Genomic DNA, 14871 nt, shown 5'->3' with positions numbered 1-14871 from the left:
GAAAAAGATACAATATGACTGTTAATAGAAACCCTGTGCTGAACAGCAACAGTTTTCTAGAATATGCGGTCACCGAAATCTTGTGTTAATTAAGTAGTACATGTTTGTGTTGTTTGTCATTGCCTCGAGAGCTCGCCTGTTACTGAGAGTCTAGCCTACAAGTTATTATTATTGCTGATGCAAGCTTCAGAAGACAAGAGAAAGATGTAGTAAATCTTCACGTATAACTGATAGAGATATATTTGGACAGAGGAGATTTACAGAGTGTTCTATAGTTCAAGCAGATTCTTCTTTTACCAAGCCATAAACCGTAAAAGTATTTAAAATATTGTGGTGATCTATGGCTTTGACGTGTTCTATATTTGGACAGAGGAGATTTGCACAGAGTGTTCTATATTTGGACAGAGGAGATTTGCAGAGTGTTCTATACGTTAGCATGTTGTGGTGATCTATGACTTTGACGTGAAGCACACCTCCCTGATTATGACAAGGACAAGGAACTTTTGCATTTACCTGCGTTGCAATGGGAGCCAAAAATTTGAGGGGAAGGAAGGAACTTTTGCATTTACCAGCAAGGCAAGATGTCATTGATATCCTGGATTTAGAGATCCATGGGCCAGGCAGGAGGTCTCGGATGTGACTTCCACTGGTGACCTCCTCTTGTCACCACTGACTTCCGCTGGCGGCCTCCTCTTGTCACCACTACTGCATCAGACTGGAACCTCCATTTACCAATATGCAATTCACAAAGCTACAAACATGAGAAACAAAAATTTCATAACCAACCACAAATTTTTGAATTGACTGATGGATTGAAGTAATAAATTTTCGAATCATACATTTCCTGAACCCCTTCCAGCAAAATCACCACATGAATCGATCATTTCATCCATGTTACTACAAGTGCCTACGACGATCATTAGTTAGCCACAACGAAACAGGGCTCGTTAATCCTAGACAGATTCAGAAGAAAATACATCATCAATCCCAGACCAGACTGGGAAGAAAATAGATACCGAAACAATAGGACTCAACATTGAACTCTTGTACTATAGTGCCATTAGGATTGCATGAGAAGCTGAAACGAACATGTGGCGAGTTCACACAAGCCGGCAGTTCCTCGATGTGGCAATGGTGACAAGCACACGGAGTGGACGACGAAGGAGGCCGCCACCGTCGCGGCCTCATATCCTCCCGAGCCACCACCGTCCATGAAGTATCACCAAGAATTGGGAATGTTGAATAGGCATTGATCTGGAAAATTCAATGTCTACTACATGGTTGTTGAACCCAATTTTATTTATTCAGACATGATTATTTAACCTTGAATTGTGATGCCTCCTGCATACATTTTTAATCTGGGATCAATCCTTCAGTCAGAAGTGGATTACAAAGACAAGCAATATTGTACTAAGCAACAAAATCCGAGACATAAGAAATCGGCAGTGCCCCAAATAGCTAGATAGTTTGGACCTCACGACGACATGCGCTGCAATACGAGGCATGCGCTGCGTAGGCTTGGATCATTGGGCGTCGTTTAAACCTTTCCAAAATTTATTTAATATGGCACTTTAATCAATTCACCTCGAAGCATTTTTTGTATGATGGGTATGTGCAGTAGTGGCTTGCGTCGAGAAAACAACAGAAGAGATCATGGAGTGCAGTTTAGAATGGAGCAAGGCACAAGATATCATCTATTACCTGCGTTACTCTTCTTTAGAGAAAATCATGGAAACAAGATGAAATTCAGGGAGTGCAGTTTAGAATGGCCGCGGCGGTACCCTAGCAACACAGGCACCCCGAGCGCCGCCGGCACGCCCCTTGGACCCGCTCTTCCTGGTCTTGGACTGCGCGGCCTTGGCCGACCCGCGTGCTCCCACGCCTGCCATGTCGTGGACTCCCGGCACAGCCGGATGCTCCGCGCGGATCTCCTCCCCGCCGCACTAGCGCGCTACCCGTCCACCTCCCACCTCGACCTCTTTCTCTTTGCGCAAGCGTCCCCGACGCGGCCCTCGATTCTGCGCGTCTCAGGCGCAGGCACGCAGTGCAGCGCAGCCACCCGCCGCCCGGACTTGTGCTGCCCACGATCTAGATCGCCCAGCCTGCACGTCGATGATGGAGCCGGCCTGCACGTCCACGACGGAGCCGGCGGGGAATCACGTAGGAAGGATGAGCACCGGAATGGAGGAGGGATGAGCAACGTATGCAGAGGCAACGTACGTGCTGCGGCGAGGCTTCGTAGGTGCGGAGGCAGGAGATCGAGCGGAGGCGGACTCCACGTGGAAAGAGCCGCGGATTTCTCGTGCGTCAATTTTTCTCGCGTTAATATTCCTTTTTCCGCGACGCATGGAGGGAGAGGAGGAATACCATACAAAATATGATGATCGTTGGATCGTGCGTGACTAATGAGAGAGAATATTAAGGACAGATCTGGACGGTTGATTCGGATGTGGTTGGTTTTGTGTGTATAATTTTTAGGGTGCATTTAGGATGACCATCTCAGCGGGGGACGCTTTTCTGGGTGGACCAAACGAAGACAACTTGGTGAATTAGTATGGTAGACTTGACAGTGATGTCCGTGGCACACCCTAATTTTAAACTGACCACGCACCTCGGCTCTTGAAATGCATGACATAATTGTGTGGATTTCTAAATGCCTTAAAAATCGGTCTAGCACGGAAATAACCAATAATCGAAAGAAAATAAAGATATCTATCAACATGCTATATATGTACGAACAGATTTTGTAACTGTGCAGTTAATACGCGTGCTACCTATCTACTCTTCTGTCTAGGAAAGAATACAATTCTAGCACAGTATCATATTTTAGAATCTTAAGTTTGACTAATTATAGATAAAAATATTAATATTTATGATATCAAATAAATACCATTAGATTAATTACGAAATGTATTTTTATAATAAATTAATTTAGAGTCATAAATACGAATATTATTCACTAAAAACTTGGTCAAACGTGGACTACTTTTACCGGTACGCAACCTGTAGTTGCATTCTTTAATGGACAGAGGGAGTACATTTCACAAATCTTGACCGTTAATTATTCCCGCCACACACGCTAAATCTTGTTATTTCTTTTGGTGCCTCCGTATTAATTCTGACAAGCTACGCTAGGCAAAAAAATAATAAATCATATAAATTCCTATAACAAAGCAAAAGTGCAAAACATCTATAATTTGGCCATTGAATTTGATCAAAAACTCCCAACCATGCATTAATTTTGTAGACTCAATGTTAATAACAACTATAAGGATATCACACGCCTTGTTGCAGGAATCCCTTAGAAATGAAAGAGGCTGTTCTTACATCTATTTTTGTTAAAATTGTTGCATTAAAAGGTTAGAAGTTAGTGGGATAACATGATTATTAGTAGGAGATGATGTAGATAGATAGTGAAAGATGACGTGAATAGCTTACATGTTGAGATAGAACTTGTAATAGAAATTAGCTTTATAAGAGATATAGACGTGTCCCTCGTTTCTGCCAACTTTCCACTTCCTCGTCTTTCATCTTTGAAAGGTTGCATTCACGCCTGCATTCAGAAGCGGGCACAGAAATTTGCTGAAGATGAGCTTCAAATCATTTTTAATCTCTACAGCCTCTTCGGTCTTTTATCGATTTTTTTTTAAATAAGAGGCTCCATTACACTACGCACAGTGTTGCTTCAGGCTGAAGGGTAAGACCGTTTTGCAAGGAAAAAAAAGGCTGAAGGGTAAGACCGCATGCTACCAAGATCGATGCTAAGAAAATATCCCAACAGCACATCTTTAAGCATCGACGCTGGTATATGACTCGATGTTGGCTTTCTTTAACTCGGCAACGTCTACCGCAGTGGTATGACCTGGTGGAGAAAGTTTTAGCATCGACTTTTACCAACGTTGTGGGTAATCTTATCACGAAGGTGGTAGGAGGTCTTGAACCCCACTCGTCCCACTGCTAGATCCGCCCTTGTCTACATTATGTAGTTGCCGCTGCTCGCTACTCCCTCATGTCAAATTTATTAGGTGTAATATGACATGGCAAAATCTTCTAAATTACACGCTGATCATTTAATCATTTCATGTTATATTGTTTATGATTATGAACTGGTGATTATTGGATGGTAAATTTGATTACTAATCTGACATTATCAAGTAATAGTTGAAAACTATTGGCCAAATTAGTAGCCCAAGACTATAAATAAGCTTAACTCCGAGTACAAATGTGTGCCTTATAAACTGGACCGGAGGGAATACTAACCAATATCTTTTTTTGTAATGTCTATACTGCCTATACATGAGTTCTCCTATCAAACCACCCGTAGTTCAATTTAAATTTTAGGTTTAACACAAAGAATCACATCCTACAATTAAGTGGCATCCCAAATCAAGACATGGATCGAGTATATGGAGCATGGCAAGCAAGATAAACACCATATCGCTCCATATATGGGATATAGTCAGGGCTTTTCTACAGTTTCTCTACAGCCTGCACGCTGTTTGGGCCCTTGGCTTCTACGGAGTAAGTGAAAGTGTACTTGATTAGTGTCTTTCTCTGGGTGGTTTCTTTTTGGATGTTGATCGCTGTTAGAACTGTGGGGCAGTTTGTTTTTGGCCCATGTTAGCCGATCCCTTGGTGACCAGAAACGTGGAGGCGGAGAGTGTTTTGATATCTTAGTCTTTTGAACTTGTTGAACGTTTTAGCATCGACTTTTACCAATCGTTGTGGGTAATCTAATCACGAAGGTGGTAGGAGGTCTTGAACTCCGCTGGTCCCACTGGTAGATCTGCCCTTGTCTACATTATGTAGTTGACTCATGTCTAATTTATAAGGTGTAATATGACATGGTAGAATCTTCTAAATTACACATTGATCATTCATTCACTTCATATTATATTGTTTGTGATTATGAACTGGTGATTATTAGATAGTAATTTTGATTACTAATCTAATAATATCAACTAATAGATGAAAACTATTGGCCAAATTAGTGGTCGAGACTATAAATAAGCTTAACTCCGAATAGAAATGTGTTCCTTGTAAACTGGACCGGAGGGAACCAATAGCTTTTTGTAATGGCTATACAAGAGTTCTCCTATCAAATCACCTGTAGTTCAATTTAAATTTTAGGTTTAGCACAAAGAATCACGTCCTACAATTAAGTGGCATCCCAAATCAAGACACGGATGGGATAGTCGCTTTTCTACAGTCTCTCTACAGCCTCCTCGCTGTTTGGGCCCTTGGCTTGTACAGGGCACGTGAAAAGTGTAGTTACAGGGTCTGTTTGGTTACGGGCTCCCTTCTAGTCTGGCTAGGAATTAAGTTAGGCTAATCTAAGACTGTCTTTAGCAAGCTAAGATGGACTTGTTTGGTTGCCTACGCTATCTAAGCCTAGTTAGCAACTAATGTGTTTGGTTGGTTGGTTTGGCTTGGATGGAGTCGCCTCTTCTTTGCGCAGGTAAGTTTACCACCTCTGACACAAGTAATAGAGGTGCCAGGAAGAGAGAGAGACGCTACAGAAGGGGACAGGTGATGAGCCGAGAGACACATTCTAACATAGAAAGATAACAATCTGCAAAGGAGGGGCGCATCCAAAAGCAACCTCCCTGCCTAACCAGGCAAAGAAGGGTTTAGGAGAAAAAAAATGGATTGCTAACGAAGACTAATAGATAGGCAAAAACCTGCATCAGGCAAAAATCTTTGCTTCAAAAGCAGAGAAGGCCAGTAGTGCAAGCATCTAATACTTAATTATCACTGTAATCTGACCAAATGCCCAATGGAGGATGCAAGCAACTTGCCCATAACCTCATCCCGATTATCACTGTAATCTGACCGAGTGTCCTAAGCCCAATGACAGCTCATTCAGTAAAGTCCAATGCTCATTCAGTAAAGACCCTTAAACTGTAACTGAATAAATGGACCTGAAGGGCTCAGAATTACACTGCCAAAGCCATGACTGATGTGACAAATGAACGAGTTTCCTGCAGAGTTAATGTCCGAACATTCAGCTGTAACTGAATTTATTGAACTTCAGTTTGGGTGACTTAACTGAATTTACTGAACTTCAGTTTCAGTTTGCAAGTACCCTACTTTGGAGCTCTCTACCTCCCACTCTGATCCGAGTTTGACTCTGAACCTTTAAGCAATGTTGTAGCACTCATGTAGCTCTACAACACGGTACAATTGATTTAGATTTTTGCTAATTGGATCAGGAGATAGAGATGGGAGAAGATGGCTGTTTCAGTCGATTTTTTGGCGTTTTTGAAACGCCATCAGGCTCCCGATCGTGGCCGACCGAGTCAGCGGCGCGGCGCCGCCGTAGCCCTGCTGCTGCCCGCGCAGCCTCGCGCCCGCGTCCAGGAACTCCATCAGGTAGCTGTAGTCCTCCTTCTTGGCCAGCGAGTTGGACGGCGAGAGGAAGCTCGCGGGGCCCCTCGTGGGGGCCGGGGCGTCCATCAGCGAGCGAGCAGAGGAGCTGCTGCTGCTGCTGCCGCCTGCTCGCGAACGTGTACCCGTACTTCGCCTACTCGGCCGACCCGTCGTCGGTGCCCCTCGACTACGCGCTGCTGCAGTCCGCGTCCGCGTCCTCCAGATCGAATCAGGGAGCTTGGGCGATGGCGGGTCCGGGGCGTGTCGGGGCGATGGCGGGTGCACGCGCGTGCGCCTGTGCGTCAGGGCTGCGACTGGGGAGGCCGCGCCGCCGCCTACCAGAACCCAGGTGAGCCGCGCGCGGAGGAGCGCGACGGTCCGGGCGGAAGAGCTCGAGCGGAGGAGCGGGGGACCGGCGAGCGGAGGAACGCGGGCGGTGACGAGACTTCGACGGCGCCTTAGCCAAGCCTGGCCACGGTTCCGTTTTTTCAGAGCCTGACTAAGATTGGATTACCTGGACATAGCTATAGACGGTTTACAGGCAACCAAACAATTAGAAATTGGCTTTCTGAAGTCTAATTACGGGTTAGTCACCCAATCAAACAGATCCATAGTGTCTTTCGCTGAGTGGTTTCTTTGAATGTTGATCGCTGTTAGAATTGTGGGGTAGTTTGTTTTTGACCCGCGTTAGCTGATGGCTTGGTGACCAGAAACATGGAGACGGAGAGTGTTTTGGTATCTTAGTCGTTTGAACTGGTTGAACATTGTAATTTCGGTACAGTCATAATAAAATTCGGTTTTAACCATTGTGGAAAAAAAAAGTGGCATCTCAAATCGCTTCCCACTCCCACACATAGCAACTGGGTGTCACTCGCCTGCATTTTCATACCATTTTTACCCAGGTGCGGCTACTTCTCTCCAAATCATCACCCTCCTGCACATGATGCTTGTTGTGGTGCATTGCTCGTGCACTGGACGATTTTACAAGGCCATGCAGCTTATTCGTTTCGGCCGAATTCTTCGTATCTAGCTTATAATACATGACTTAAACAATATTTTTCTCTCTGAAAGAATTAAGATGTCCAAAAGAGAAGGTGAATTGGGCTAATTCTAAATTTCTTTACAATAAATAAGTCCTATGGTTAGCCCAATTAACCCATTTGCCTAGAAAGTGTTCCTAATTGTTCTACCGCACAAAAGACTTGCAACCTAAATTCCAATCCTACTCTAGCATGACAATTCTAAGAATATAAAGACATAAATTGAATTGCACAAAGTAAATGCTCAAAGTAAATGCTCAAAGTAAATAGAGAGGAAGGAACGCGGCGATATTTTGCCGAGGTATCGGAGAGTCGACACTCCCCACTAGTCCTCGTTGGAGCACCCGCGCAAGGGTGTAGCTCCCCCTTGATCCGCGCAAGGATCAAGTGCTCTCTACGGGTTGACTCTTCGACACTCCGTCGCGGCGAATCACCCATAACCGCTCACAACTTGAGTTGGGTCACCCACAAGCTCCGTCAGGTGATCACCGAACTCCCAATCACCACCAAGCCGTCTAGGTGATGGCGATCACCGAGAGTAACCAGCACGAACTCTCACTTGACCACGACAAGCCTAATGAGAAAGTGGATGCACACTTTGATACTCTTGATCTTCACTAATAAGGTCTCTCTTTGGATTCTCAAATCCCAATCACCTCATTAGGACCTTCTCTTCTTGGCACTCTCTAAAGTGTTTCTTAGCTGTTGGAATGAGCAAAAGTACCCCCCACACACGAGTGGAGGTGGTATTTATAACACCGGCTGAAAAACGAACCGTTATGTGCCTCTGCGGGGTGACCGGACGCTCCGGTCAAGTTGACCGGACGCTCCGATCAGTATACCCCGAACTCCAGAGTTTACAGTGTGACCGGACGCGTTCGGTCACGATTTTCTCTCTCTGGAACCTTACTTGAGTCGACCGGATGCTGCCTCTCAGCGTCCGGTCAAACCAGACGTAATCACCTTGGTCAAATGAACTGACCGGACCCTGAGCCAGCGTCCGGTCACACCGGAGCCAGCGTCGGGTCAGTATTTGACCCTCCATTCACTTCCAACTCTCGATCATATGTGAATGAAGTTTGCTCCATTGGATCTTAGGCATATGTGGAGCTACCTAGCGCTAGTTTTAACAAGTGTGCACCACATCTAACTCACTAGACCCACCTAGGTCAAGCTATCCGTTCATACCCCCTTTAATAGTACGGCCAAAGAAAAAACAAAGTCCTAAACTACTCTAAGCGTCTCTCCAACTCCAATCGACACTTAGAACTAGTCCATCCTTAATCTTGTCGTCCATCCTTTGAAAACCGAAACGATTTCCATCGTAGGGGCATGACCACCTTGATTGCCCAATCGATCTCCATTACCATGACCTAACTTAATTGCCTCTGCAAAACACACGTTAGTCATAGTAATCTTGTATTGTCATTAATCACCGAAACCCAACTAGGGGCCTAAATGCTTTCACTCTCATACCAAATCAGCCAGCAGTACTTTCAGCCACGGTTTATAAGCCAATCCAGCCGAAACGAACATGCTGATGATAGGATGGAAGATAAAGGACCAGTATATAGCAAAAGCAAAGAGGAGAGAATGGGAATGATAGTTACCGATATAGGATGGGCGCTGCCGCTGCAGGAGGCATGGGGATGGTACAGAGTTTGGACGACCACGTTAGTCAAGTGATCGCTGGGGCAACTAATGCTTTGGGAGGAAGAACAAATAAATATATCTGTAGCAAAGAGTAGTAGTATGTTTAAAATAAGAGCATCTAGCTAAATACACCCGTGAATGTAATTGTAGCTATTATGACAAAAAAAAAACTGTCCAAAAGCCTTTCTATCATATCTTCTATTTTTCACCGCTGGTCATCCCGCAGTCGCCGCTGGCCAACTTTCCCAAGCCAGAATCGCTTGCTATCCGCGGCGCCAATGGATTCCCGCGCGCGGGCTTCGCCTCTCCCGCGCTTGATTTCCTCCGTGCGCCAGCCTCTCCCGCTCCTGCGTGCGCCCCTTTGTCGTGCTCCTCTTTTTCTTCCCATCCCGCGCTGCTTTTTCTCGGCACCTATGTGTTCCTCTCTCCACGACGCGGATCCCTTCAAGGTCCTCAGAATCGTGCCGAGGCACCATGTCGCACGTACAATCAGAAGGGGATCTGATGTCCGCGAGCCACGACCATGGGGACCCCAATTCTTCTGAACTCCACTCGTTCCCCATCTTTCTCGGCTGCCAGCGGTTGGGAGTGACAGCGGTTTTGTCGTTGCCTTGGTTGCAAAGTGCAGTGGTACTTGGGCTGTGGCGTGGCGTTCTTCCTCCCAATGCTGCCCCAGCTGCATCAGCCCCTTGTCTGGCATGCATTCCGGTGAGATCCAAATACCTAGATCCAATTTTTTGATTTTTTAATAATCAAGTCAACTCGATATGTACATGTGAGCTCAGATGCAATTTGTGAATAGGTATCTATTGCAATTTGTGAATAGGTATCTATTGCGAGTACTTGAAAATGAAAGCATTCTTGGCAATTTGGTGAGCTCTAGATCATGAAAGCATTCTTGCTACTTTCAGATAGTACAGTTTGAGTAGTTGCAGTAAAGTGAAGGGAGTGATTGTGCATATTACAAATTTATTTATTGAACTAGAGTTTGTGTATTTCAGTAAGTTTAGTCAGTTTTTTATGTGAACGGTATGTTAGCCTTTTCCCTGTGATCATCCAATTGTAGCAATATAAATTTCATCGTCATCATCCGAAGATGATTAATCCACCACTTCATTCAGTAGATTGAACTCAGCTTCAGAATCCATTACACACCTACGGCTCAAAGCTGAGGCAAGAAATACACGATGAGTTGACCTGACAAATCCTAAACGCATGAAGTGCTCGCCGTCGTCGACTACTGCTCGGCACCGCCGTCACACCGAGCGACCAAGCAGGGAGGACCGTACCAAGTGGTGCGCCGCCAAGGGGTAGCTATGCGTTGCGACTTTGCGAGCGGACCTAGCGGCGTAGTCGTGCGCTGCGACTTTGCGAGAAGACCTAGCGGCGGACGTATATTGCGAGCGGCCAAGGACCAACCGTCGGGATGATGTGGCCCATTTAAATATACAAAAGGACCATATTTAGCCAGGCTGCTGTAGGTGTAGCACTCATCTTTTTAAGGGCCTTTTCTATTTTACATGGTGGCTAAATCAAGAGATTTAGCATCCTGTAGGAGAGGGCCAAGAGATGTAGCGTAACAGCAGATGGCCCAACCGCCCAATGGTTCAGCCCATCACATCACGCCAACCCCCCCCCACCTTCCTGCTCCCAAAGAGGAAAAAACCCACTCGAGAGTCGAGACATGCTAGGCGCGAAAGGCTACGATTCCTCCTCCCGCCATTTCCGTCGCCCGCCAAAACGATCCCGAAACCGCCCAGATCGCGACTATTTCTCCGCGCCAAAATGCCCAAATCCGCCTCCCGCTCCCCGTCCCCACTCCCAGTACCGATCCGCGCCCCTCTGACGCGCCGGCGGCCATGGACATGTCGGCGATCGCCGCGCGCCTCGGCCTCTCGGGGTCCCGCCCCGTCATCCGCAAGGCCGGCGAGCTCCGCCGCCTCTGCGACGTCAACTTCGACTCATCTGTCCTCGGCATCGTAAGCGGCCCGGACTGCCCACCCTCTTCCCCGATTTCCCGTTCTTCTTCCGCCGCGCGGACGTGCCTCTGACCTGTGTGCTTTTGCAGGGCGAGGTCTGCAAGGCCATCATCTGCCTGGAGATCGCTACGTCCAAGTGAGTCTGGATTTGCTGGTCAACTGTTCGATGAATTGCCCGTGTAGGGAACTTTGTGTCATTTCGTTTGTTGGTTGCTCAGGTTCCAGGTGATTTTTGACCGCGCGGAGGCTGTGCGTATGAGCGGGATGTCTGAGAAGGCGTACATCAGATCATTCAATGCGCTCCAAAATGGTCTTGGTGTCAAGTATGCTTCTCTTCCCTTATGTTTCGCCGTTCAGAGCGTCAAATTCCTACCCTGTGATTATTAAGGTGAAAATTTGCTCTTGTAGGACGACTTTGGATATGCGTGAATTGGGCATCCAGTTTGGTTGTGTCAGGTTGATACCTTTCGTTCAGAAGGGATTGTCTCTGTAAGTCTTCTCTCATGGCAGTCCGATTGCACTTGCATCAATATTTGAGGGCCTACTGATTGTGAATTTTGTCTCGAGACCACGAATTGTAGACTATGTCACTTGAGCTTCATTGAAACTGTGCCCAAGTTTGCTAGTTGCAACCTGATGTTTCAATGTTATATTGAGGGTAGATTTCATACAATTCAGCTATAAGGAGCGCTTCCTTGCTGCATTGCCACCTTCACGCCGGGCAAGCACTGACTTTGGTCGCCCAGTGTTTACTGCAGCAGCATTCTACTTATGTGCGAAGAGGCACAAGGTACTTGCCTGTTTTAGTAACAGTGTACTTTGTTGTTCTGCAATGCATAGGCGATTTGTCTTCTTTAGTGCTGAAGCTTTCCTTAATTTTCTTGTAGCTCAAAGTTGACAAACTAAAGCTGATAGATCTATGTGGCACATCCAGCACTGAGTTTACAACGGTACAGTTTATTCATATCCTCTTTGTATGTCTGCGCATAGCTGCAATGTGCACTTGTGCTGTGTGCTCACTTGAATTGTTTACTGTACATATGCTCTTTTCTTACTTTCCTGTTCTGATTACAGGTTTCAACATCAATGACAGATCTCTGCTTTGATGTTTTCGGGATAGCCAAGGAGAAGAAGGATCCAAAGTCCATCAAAGGGAACAGAGGTACCTACATACTCATTGCTGATCCATTCCTTACATCATTGAGTTATTAATCCACTTACATAGCGAAAATACATGCTACAAATAATGCTTTGTGTTGCTAACTCTCCATTAAACTCCTATGTTTTGTCCTTGTTGCAGAACTGCTGGATGTTTTGCCAAGCAAAAGGAAACATGAAGATGACAGTGATTCATCTGCATCCAATGAATCCTCAGACGATGATCTAGATGAGCTAGATGTATGTACTTGATTACTTCTGATTGCTTATGGATTACTGATCTCACTTTTCTTTTGAATTGCATCTAAAAAATATCTAAGTACTGGAGTTTAATCTGCATTTTGAATTGCATGTCATGGAACACAACTACACTGATATGCTTTTCCTGATGAAAAATGGTTTTATATTTAATTTGTAGTAGTCTTCCTGTTTGAAATTTTTCTGCATTGTAAAAGTCGCTACTAGTGCAGTTTCTTGTATATGGCTTTCCCCTGCATGGAACCCTGTCCACATCCTTTATTACCAGGACTATATATAATCCTGGTTTGATCAATTAAGGTTGGCTCAAGTAAGGTTTATGTACATGCTAGATGTCTGAAATCCGAATAAACTGAAAGACACACAAAAACAGTACTGAAAGATGTCTTTTCTTCTACAGCTGTGCAATTTTGATGGTTCCTACTATATAATAGTGTGCAACAGTAACTGCATCTAATCGTTTCTTCTATGCCATGGTGTGTTAAAGCGTGGTCTTGTTGCATCTACACAGTTTTCCTGTCGAGGTTACTTCTGCAATGTCTATACGGATTATTTTGGGCCTGACCGCTGTCTGCTTGTTCTGATGTCAGTTACCAACTCACAAGAGGCGCAAGAAGATGGAGAAAGAAGCATACAATGATTGGAAGTCGTCTGTTCTTTCGTCGAACAAGAAAACCAAAACAGGTTTGTGCTTTGCTCTGTTCTGCATCCCCGACTATTTATTAATTTTCTCAATCCAACCTCATGTCTGACGAGATTAGTTCCCTTCCGTTTCCAGACCCTGCCAAGCCTAAGAGGCAAGCTGAACTTAACTTCAAGAAGCCGGCAGAAGTACCTTCTGCAGCCAACTAGATAAACCTGAACCCTCTTCGCAACAAATGGAATTGCCGAGACTGAAAGTGGTCTATGCTCTATCCTCATCGATTTCCTTCTGAACGCAAAGGGAAAAATCGGACGCCTTTGCTCCTTGTTTTTATTTATCTTTGTGACATAACTTATTCATGAAAAATGCTGTTGGGCAACGTCCGGGTGTAAATGACGTGTTGATATCCCGTGTCAGAGGGTGTTTGGATCCGGTGCCTAAAATTTAGGAGGTGTCACGTGAGAGTGTCGCATGGGGTGTTTGGATACTAATCTCCTCAACTAAAAAGAACAAAGTGTAACATTTTTTTGTGTGATATTTGTTTTGGTTCGTTTGTCTGTCCACGTCTGCGATTTCACGACATTTCCTGCATGCTGCGTCCTTTGGTGCGAAGAAAACATGGAAAGTCTTGACCTTGATTTGCATGCGCTATAAATACGAAAAGTCTTACCCTGATTTGCATGCGTTACAAACACGGAAAGTCTTGACCCTAATTGCCTCAAACAAGAAAAACGATCACCCACGTCTCACGCTTGATCATACTACCCTCGTGCCATAAATATGAAATTCTTAACCCCGATTTGCATGCGCTACAAATACGGAAGACCATCGTCGCTCGTCGCTGCACGAGCGAACACGTCTTCTTGGTAGGACTCAAGCGCGTCACTTGTCGCTGCACGGAGATGATCATCACGCGCCCCATTCCTCAAGCCCCTGCACGATTGAGCCACCCCAACTTCTTCCTCGCCGTGTAGTGGAGAAGCAACAGCAATGGATCATCCACCGTCTGCCTACCAGTGGATGCACCTATGGCTACATCATCGATTGCCGCAAGGTCGCCACAAGATCACCTCCCCGTGCGATCTCCCCTACACGACCTGCTCCATCGTTTGGTCTGTGCGCCCGCGTCGTCATCCTCCCCGTGCGCCACGTACACTGCCGCCTCCACGACGTCGCGCCGTCGTCCTCGCCGTTCGCCCGCATCGTGGACCCGGAAACACCGCCGCCTCCACGACGTCGGCGTCGTAGTCCTCGCCGTTCGCCCGCGCCATGCACCCGAGCCGTCGTCCTCGGCTACCGCGCCGCTACGTCGATGCCACCTGAGTCGTGCATCCGAGCCGTCGTCTTCGGATATGTAGACCGATTGACGTCTCTCGTCCTCCATCGCTCGCCGTTCATGATGTTACACGTATTTTTTCGATATTGTGTGCCTGCACATTGGATGCCATTATTTTTTAGCATAGTTAGCCCTTTGTCTGTACCACTCTCGTTTCATGTAGCTCGAGTCTTATTTATTTACTGATAGTCTCAATTCATGAGCTTGGTGTACCAATGTTAGATACTTTACTGGTAAAATATATTAAATACTTTTCTCTTGTCAACTTTTTGTATGGCTACTGAATTTTTGGTTTGCTAATTTTTTTATTACACTTTGGTATTCAGATGTTTGGCATCAGCCCTTTGCACCTTTAGACCTTGCTCGCTGAATTGGTGTTCCCGTAACAGCAACGCCAAGCCAAGTCACAAAGTTATCTCTGCACTGCAAAATGTC

The 14871-nt window shown here is 45.8% G+C and overlaps 1 protein-coding gene and 1 long non-coding RNA gene across 2 annotated transcripts; one reads left to right on the top strand and one right to left on the bottom strand.

Moving 5' to 3' along the window:
* Positions 1-726: 726 nt before the first annotated feature.
* On the bottom strand, positions 727-1130 carry LOC136547289 (uncharacterized). Its single transcript, XR_010781531.1, has 3 exons — positions 1017-1130; positions 840-953; positions 727-751 (listed from the first exon to the last, which is right to left on the bottom strand). It is a non-coding gene; the product is annotated as an uncharacterized lncRNA (long non-coding RNA).
* Positions 1131-10814: 9684 nt separating this feature from the next.
* On the top strand, positions 10815-13622 carry LOC136547288 (origin of replication complex subunit 6-like). The gene is made up of 10 exons (XM_066539247.1): positions 10815-11041; positions 11131-11177; positions 11260-11364; positions 11450-11530; positions 11720-11831; positions 11929-11991; positions 12116-12203; positions 12342-12439; positions 13048-13141; positions 13236-13622. The coding sequence occupies exons 1-10, from the start codon at positions 10922-10924 to the stop codon at positions 13307-13309; spliced, it is 882 nt and encodes a 293-aa protein (XP_066395344.1). The 5' UTR covers positions 10815-10921; the 3' UTR covers positions 13310-13622.
* The last annotated feature ends 1249 nt before the right edge of the window (positions 13623-14871 follow it).

This window comes from Miscanthus floridulus, chromosome 3, assembly GCF_019320115.1.
Source record: "Miscanthus floridulus cultivar M001 chromosome 3, ASM1932011v1, whole genome shotgun sequence".
Lineage (NCBI taxonomy): Eukaryota > Viridiplantae > Streptophyta > Magnoliopsida > Poales > Poaceae > Miscanthus > Miscanthus floridulus.
The sequence above is the reverse complement of the archived record's forward strand: the minus strand, read 5'-3'. Positions and strand labels throughout refer to the sequence as shown.